Source organism: Falco cherrug, chromosome 8 (genome assembly GCF_023634085.1).
Source record: "Falco cherrug isolate bFalChe1 chromosome 8, bFalChe1.pri, whole genome shotgun sequence".
NCBI lineage: Eukaryota > Metazoa > Chordata > Aves > Falconiformes > Falconidae > Falco > Falco cherrug.
In genome coordinates, this window is record NC_073704.1 from 63,612,318 (window position 1) to 63,620,202 (window position 7,885).

At 51.1% G+C, this 7,885-nt stretch overlaps 1 protein-coding gene across 1 annotated transcript; it reads right to left on the minus strand.

The window, feature by feature from the left end:
• Nucleotides 1-467: 467 nt before the first annotated feature.
• IRF1 (interferon regulatory factor 1) lies at nt 468-7,382 on the minus strand. Its single transcript, XM_055719075.1, has 10 exons — nt 7,228-7,382; nt 6,009-6,100; nt 4,994-5,093; nt 4,614-4,790; nt 4,229-4,278; nt 3,968-4,103; nt 3,667-3,792; nt 2,781-2,824; nt 2,048-2,183; nt 468-1,600 (listed from the first exon to the last, which is right to left on the minus strand). Exons 2-10 carry the CDS (start codon nt 6,093-6,095, stop codon nt 1,500-1,502), a joined length of 957 nt encoding a protein of 318 aa, XP_055575050.1. The 5' UTR covers nt 6,096-6,100; nt 7,228-7,382; the 3' UTR covers nt 468-1,499.
• Between the last annotated feature and the right edge of the window lie 503 nt (nt 7,383-7,885).

Consider the following 7,885-nt stretch of genomic DNA (forward strand, 5'->3'; position numbering starts at 1 on the left):
TGCTTTCCCCTTGCCTTCTGAATTGTGCCTGTGCATTTGTTTGGGTTTTTTTGTAAACCTGGGTTATTTAGCCAGGTCTTCACTGCAGATTGGCTTATTGCAGAAGCTGGCAGCATTGGTGACAGGGACATCCACAGCAGGGGCTTGGTCCATAGCGCTTTTTTTAATAGCATAGCCTCTAACCCTGCTCCGAGGTAGGTCTGACTTGCAGATGATGGCAGATACAAACCAGCTCCCCTACACGTGCACAAGACCTGGGCTTCCCTTCCCAAAACAAGCAGGATTCCACCCACAGCTGCACTGGGAAGAGGGGAGGAGTGGAAAACAGGAGTAAACTACTAAATTCCCTATGCTTTCATGACTCATGAAAAACCCCCTGCAACCATCTCTGTCAACAGCATGTGTCTGGGTTTTTTCAAGGAATTTGGAGTGCATTCTCTGAGTTCTCCCACAAGATAAAGTAAACATCATATATAAAACATTTTTATTAAAACAAATATACATGACTTTATATACAAAAATAAAATGTACATGAAAATAGTCTATTACAGCTTAGTGATTTGGTTCCTATGTGTTACACACAAACTAGAACCTTCCATTCTGCACTCTCCTGCAGGTGCAGGTCCGGGGTGAGTCTGCAGGGTGTTACAGCTTGCTGCATACAGTACTGTGGGTGTCCCAGCAGAGTGCGAGAAGGGATCTCGGAAAGGCATGGTATAAATAAAGAGCTCTGCCCCATCAGTGCAAAAATTGTTTCATGCAGCAGCTCTTCAACTATTATGTGGAAATAGATATGGCGTGTCTATGAGCAGATAACATCCTATGAGTAGACCTGGGTAATGTGGAAGCAAAGCCTAAACTGAATTTTCACATTTTATTGGTCTAAATTATTTACAGTTTAAAGTTGAAAGATCTGAAAGGTGAACTATGCAATGGAGTAAATCAAAGAAGACAGTGCCAATTAGTGCAATTTTTCTTAAGTGTAATGACAGTCATTAAGCTCACTGTCACCAGTGTTGCACAGGTAAGCAGCAACTGAAACTAACAGGTAAGAGGCTCTCCTAGCAGCATCTCTCCTAAGCACTCCATGAGTAAAGTGCTCATCACATCTCACACGGGGAGGATGGTAACCTCTTCCCCAGGCCTCCAGCACAGCGGGGTACCATTTGGCAGCACCCTACCAGGTCAGACCCCATGGCACGTTGGCAACCTTCCCAGCAAAAAAGCTTCAGCTCCCAAGTGATGACAAGGTGCGCACTGTGGCTGAGCATCTTCACTGCCAAGAGTCCTGCTAGTGAGATTGGATTCTTTTTTTTTTTTTTTTTTTTTTTTTAATTTATAATGGCGTTTTTCTTGCTAACCTTTTCAAGGCCTAAAAGTTAAACGGAATATAAAAGCTACTTTCTTTGCTCAGTCAGTAACAAACAACCTCTTCCATCTCTTCAGGCTTGTCAGAGTTTCTACCCAAGAGCAGTTCGTGGTGGGAAGAAGCCAGGGGTTTACAAGCCACAAGGAATGACCTGCATGGTAGGTCTCACTGTGTCCAGCCAGGAGAAGTCTAGGCAGCTTTTCTGGTCGAAGAACCTGACCTCCAGCTCTCCTAGACAAAATAAAAAAGGATGAGTACTGAAGCACACCTGGTAAAAGCAAAATTGTGTGTGTGTATCAAAACTTGAAAGTTTCCTCAGATGTGAGTAAACACCTTAGACTAAATACTCCAAACACTCTCTATCAAACCATCCCATTTAAGCTATTCCTAGTGGAAATTCTTCAGTTACACTGCAAGGAGTTCCTGAAAGCTGACATGACTTGCAGGCGTGTAACTGTAAAACAAGTCTCTAGTATTCTTAGTGGAGGCATTTTTTGGCTTTTCCTCTTTATCAAAAATTCCTTGCAGCCTTCCGACAGGCTACTTGGAAATCTCAGAGCACAGGGATGTGTGAATCCCTCCATTGGCTTTGCTCCCTCCCATCAGTGTGTTGCATGAAACCTCTTGCCCGTGCTCTCCTGTGGCCATGGCTGCCGGTGACAGCAGAGGCAGTGGTACCTGAGGTTGTGTCGATCTCCCCGTCCTGCTCCTTGTAGTTGTAAGTGCTGCACATGGTCTGCGTGCCCGGCTCGTTGGTGAGGAAGCCTTTCCCCCCAACACTGGTGGCACGCCAGTCTTGGGCTGGTTCAAACAGCTGCAAGAGAATAAGGGGATGGTAAAAAGTGCTCCTGCTCTCTGTGGGTGCAATGTTCTATTCCTTTCCCTTAATCAGAAGACAGGCAAGCAAAAATGACCAAATTATACCTTCTCAGGCTAAGTTATATAAAACTCATTTTATTCCCAGAATTAAAAAAAAAAGTTAATGCAAAACAGGAAGGGCTGGAAGACCTCCAGTGATGAATCCCCCCATCTTATCAGCGGGATGAGCATGACATGTCTGGAAACGCAGATTAAGTGCCATATGTGCCAGAGGGATGGGCCAAATAAAGTCTAGAAAACCTTTGCAGACTCTGATATAGCAACCTCTACTTCTAGTAGTACTCAACAGCTTTCTCTGACTTTCACATGAAGAGTAAATATTTCCAGGGATGTGTCTTCTCCAGTACATGTTTGCAAAGGAGCCTTCTTTTTGTATTTAATTTTTCAGGCTTCCTCATTAAATAAGGGCCTTGTATTACTCAAGCGTATGTTCAGCTCATATAGGACTGGATCAGATAGCTGCTTCCCTTCCTCTCTTGGTGCAGACAGCAACTTTGGCCAATTTTATTCTGACCAGAAGGATTGGTTTTACCTTAAAAATGTCCGAGTTCATTTCTTCTTCATCTTCATCTGTGACTGTTTTGTAAGCATATTAAAAAAAAAAAAAAAAAAAAAGAAGAAAACATAGATGTCAACTTTTCACATGTTAGCTCTTGAGCTTCTGCTTCTCCACCACACAACCCACTTCATGTTCTCTTGTCACACAACAGCCCTACCCCTTACTTCCCCCTCCCCGGGGATGACACCGAGGAGAGGCTCGAGGGTCTGAGCTCCTTCCCCGTGGCTCTGCAGCCCTTCATCCCAGATGCTCTGCAGCCCCCACGTGTTGGGGTGTGCGGCGCAGCCAGCTCCGATGCCTCCCCAGGACTCAGCGGAGCAGAGCCCGCTTGGTATGCAGGAGGAAGGTATTTGCACCCTAAGTGAAGAACCACTTTGCTATATCTATGTTGATTATTTTTCTTCCCCACTGGAAGCATGGTTACCTGCACTGACACTACTGTACCCAACTCTGTCCTGCTTCTGGCATTGCCTCCTTCCAGCTGCCTCGGGAAGCCCCAGTCCCACCCTCCCAGCTCAGAAATCTCCCCTCTTCTTTACAGACCGACCTGTCTGTGCCATCAGGTGGAGCCTGCAGGACAAAGCCTGCCCCTTTTCCCATGTGTGCAAAGCAAATGGCATTTCAGAGCCTTTCACCCATGAGTAACTACTGCAGGTGGCACCTGCCAGGTCTTCCCTTCTGTCACCTGGCCAGTTTGGTGGCTCCAGGCACCCTCATCCACCAGGTGGAGGCTGGTATTTCTACAAAACAGCTCTTGCTTTTTCTCATGTCCCAGACACTCCTCCTTCCCGCTGTCTTGCCTCCAACCTGCCCCCAGCAGACTTATAAAAGATCAGGGTAGGAAAACAGAAATAGCCACCTTCTGAGGACGAAGGCAGGGGGGACACCTGGAGCTGGTAGAGGTCGTTGGTGCTGTCAGCCATGCTGATTTCCATCGGTGGCCTCCAGTCAGTCAGGGAGCCGCTCACCTCGCACGAGGAGAGGTCTGTGGGATGCACCAGGAGTTGGCACTTACAGGAGAGACACAACCACCTCTATTTCCTCCCTGCCCACCTGACGGCATGGCCCCGAGAGTCATCTTTGTCTTTTTGGTGCAGAAACTGTGGGTTTAGCACAAACGACACTTTCCACCCTGCTCAGAGCTAAAAACTGAGTCTCACCTAAGGTGATGGCCGTGCTCTCCACCTCCACTTCCTGCCCCACGTAGTCCTGAACGGTGTAGCCACTGTGGTCATCTGGCAGAGGAGTGTTGGTTAGTCTTTCTGTCGACTCCTCCGTCTTCATGTCTTCATACAACTACAAAAATAAGAGCAGTGCATGAAAGGCTCGTCAAAGAATACACAGGTTCCCATACGAGAAAAAATTAAGCATGAAAACCACCAAAACCTCTAGCTTCTTCAGCTGCCTCTACAGACACATACCTTTCTCTTGCTCCTGTTTCTTGCTTCTTTTGAAGACTTCGACTTCCTTTCTGTTAAATAAAAAGATGAATGTGAGAAAGAGCTGCGTGGCTGACATTTCAGGCGAGCATGAGCTCTTGCAGCTTTGAGCCCTGCTCAGCAAGCTCTGCTACTGCTGTCAGCAGCATCCTGACAATGCCTTTAGGCGCATTTAAAGACTTTGGGATAAAACCAGACCATTTCTACAAACTGTTACCGATGGCAGTAACCAGCTATTAACTCCAGCAGCACCGGTGCTACCAACAGGTCTGTTACACCCCCGCCTATGCGGAACAGGAAATTTAGGTGGTGCTGAAGCACAGCAGTGGCAGCTGCATAAGCCCAGCTGGGGTGCTGAGGGGCTTACCTTTCTTCTGATCCTTTGTCAAGGGCGGCAGCATCCTGTAAACCCTTACAGCACTGGAGCCTTTGTTGATGCTTTTATCCTTCACTTCTTCAATGTCAGGCAGTGAATTCATAGCACAGCGGAAGTTTGCCTTCCAGGTTTTCGGATCAGGGTCTTTCTCACCTACTTTATACCTTCCTATAAATAAGAGATGGGGTGAGTATTTATAGACTTTTCAGTGTTAACTTCTTCCCCCTAAAAAAATAACACCTTACTCTTCTATTTTCTCTGACATCTATACTAGTAGTTAATATAACTACCTGAGGTGTAAGTCAAGACAAAACAAAATGCCTTGCTTGAGATATGCAGATGAGCGATGGGAATGTGACACTGGCACACACCTGTATGAATGGCCCAGCTCCGGAAAAGGCAGGCGTCTTTCTCCATGTCCCAGCCATGCTTAGCTGCATGCTTCCATGGGATTTGAAACATCATCTTATCCTGAAGTTAAACCAACAGAGATTTGAATTAAAATAGAAGCACCACATGCCAGTTTAGAATGACAGATTTAATCAAAGAATTCTCAGTAGCAGCTCAGAAATTTTATAAACCCCCCTGCTCTATAACTTAATTAAACATCCGTTGTTCCATCTATTCTGTTCCAGGCATTTAAGGCTTTTTATGATTTCTGAAACTGGGGAAAAAACCCAACAACACATGTGGTACAGTACAGTTAGAAGTAAGCAATATTGTCAATTTTATCCCAGAATCGTTTAAATACATTGCATCTAATCATTAGTATGTCAGGAACTATGGCATATTTTCTAGGCATGCTTTGGTAGAGAATCCCTTTTTTAAAGCTGCCCGTAAGATCCTACAAGAATCCCGAGAAAAGCATGTCCTAGCTTAAATATCACCTTGGGATGGATATGGAAACTTCAGAGAAAGAGACCTGGGTCAGTAAGCCTACTGATCTGACCCGGTGCTACAGGTACAGGGCATTGCCTTCCAGAACAAAAAATACAGTGCTGCTTTCAGGCCAAAACATAAAACTGGAAGCAACTGGGAGTGTAGCAGTAGCCACTGAACTGGGACAAGAGGTGACTTGGCTCAAGTGGGCAGCAGGAGTTAAAAGAGAACTTGGAGTTTTCTTCGTTCTCCCTCAAGTTCAGATTGCTTTTATTGTAATTTAGCATTTTTCCCAGGAAAAAAAAATTGAACTCCTGCATTGCGTACCAATCAGAGCTACTTTTCTGAAATCAAAAATATTTGTTTTTTAAACATAATGCCTGCAAGTTTTCTCCATGTTCTTCCTTCCTTTCTGATCTTGACTCACATTTACCATCATCTAAGAACGAGGATGGTTAATGACACAGAACAGTAATAATAATGATGATCATAATAAACAACCCTCACCTTGTTAATCCATATCAGTCCTGGTATTTGATTGGAATTAATCTGCATTTCCAACCAGGGCCTCATGCGCATTCTTGACACTGGCATGTTGTCTATGAAAGAAATAATAGGTCAGCAAAACCACTCATCACTTTTCCTCATTCTGCAATGTCACACCCCCCCGTTACCCTCTGTACTGCCAGCACTGCCTGTAATGCTAGCAATGCAACTAACTACTTCTCTAGATTCATAACTCTTTTTATTTCAGTAACTTCCACCTGCTTGAGCAGGGCGGTGCATCCCACTCTGCCTGGTGAGCCCCGAAAACTCCAGTTTGGAATTCTGGCAAAGGGATTGATGGCTGGAGCTCGGCCCCCGCTGCCAGGGGTCGGGGCAGCCCGGCCCCCCGGGGAGCCCCCCGCCCGCCCCGGGGCCGGTTGCCCAGGAGGGGATTCGGTGGAACCGGCGGGGACCGCTGCGGGACCCCCCGGCCGCGGCGGCAGGGAGGCTCTACCGGCACGGCCGGCTCTTAGAAGTTTATTATTGATAAAATTGGGCGCGGGGGGAGCCGGCCCTGCCGGGGGCCCGACTAGCCGCGCAGCCGGCCCCAGCAAACCGCGCCCGGTGCTGCCGCCGCACAGAGGGAGCGGGGCGGCGCGGCGCTCCCAGCCCTTCCTCTGCACAAATAATTTCCTGTTTGCGGTGGTTTTTCAAGGCAGCCCCAGATTTCCCAAACAATACTGTTCCAGCTTGCACCACCAACGCGCGCGGCGGCAGGACAAGGGCCCACAGCGTGCCCGCCCCGGGGAGGGCGGCCCGGGATGCCCCCCGGGGCTCGGGCCCCGCGGCTCGGCGCTGGCACAAGCTCAACAGCGGGAGCGAAGCCTCCGGCTGAGCCCGCCGAGTGGCAGCCGCGCCCGGCCGCGCCCGGCCCCGCGGGTGCGGGACGCCATCCCGCCCCCGTCCGTCTCCTGCCGTCGGCTGCGTAAGGGGCCGCGGCCGCCGCCCGCCGGAGGGATGCCCAGTGCCCACCCGACGGCCACCGGCGCCCGCCAGCCGCCTCCGCACGACAGATGCCGGTGCTGCCCCCTCTTGCCAAGCAGAGCCGAGCCGAGCCGTGCCGTACCGTACCGTACCCTTGGGACCGCTCCCGCGGACCCTGCGGGGAGCCTTCTCCCGGAGACCCGGGGCTGTGCAAAGCGCGGGTAGGGGGCGAGCGACGGGACGTACGGCGACCCACCTGGCTGTGCCGTGTAGTGCCGAGCCGTGCAAGCCTGTGCAGCGATGCGGTAAGCCGAGCCGAGCCGAGCCGTCCGCGCCCGCTGCCCGCCGACCGGCCTCTGCCGCCCGCGGGGCGCGCCCTCGGGTATAACGCGGCGGCGCCCGGGATTCCCCGCCGCCCCGGGCCCGGCTGCGTCTCCACCAATCAGCCCCGCCGCAGGGGGCGGCCGCGCCTCCCATTGGCCGCCGCCGCCAGCATCACTTCGGGGAAATCACGCTGTTGTAGCACCAGCGGCGCGGGGGGAGCACCGCCCCCCGCCGCGCGCCCCGCCCCGCCCCGCCCCGCCCCGCCCCGCCGCCGTCCAGCGCGGGTGTGCGCCAGGCCCCGCCGCTCGGCACGGGGGGGCTCAGCCCGGCCCCACCGGCCCTCGCCGCACATCCCAGCCTGGCCCCGTGCCTCCCCCGAGGGATCCGGCCCCTGTCCCCCGCCGAGAGATCCGGCCCTCGTCCCACTGAGCGATCCAGTCACTGTCCCATGGAAGGATCCAGCCCCTGCCCCCCCGCAACGGATCCAGCTCCTGTCCCTCCCGAGGAATCCAGTTCCCGTCCCACTGAGGGACCAGCCCCTGTCCTCCCCAATGGATCCAGTCCCTGTCTAATGTAGGGATCCTGCTCCC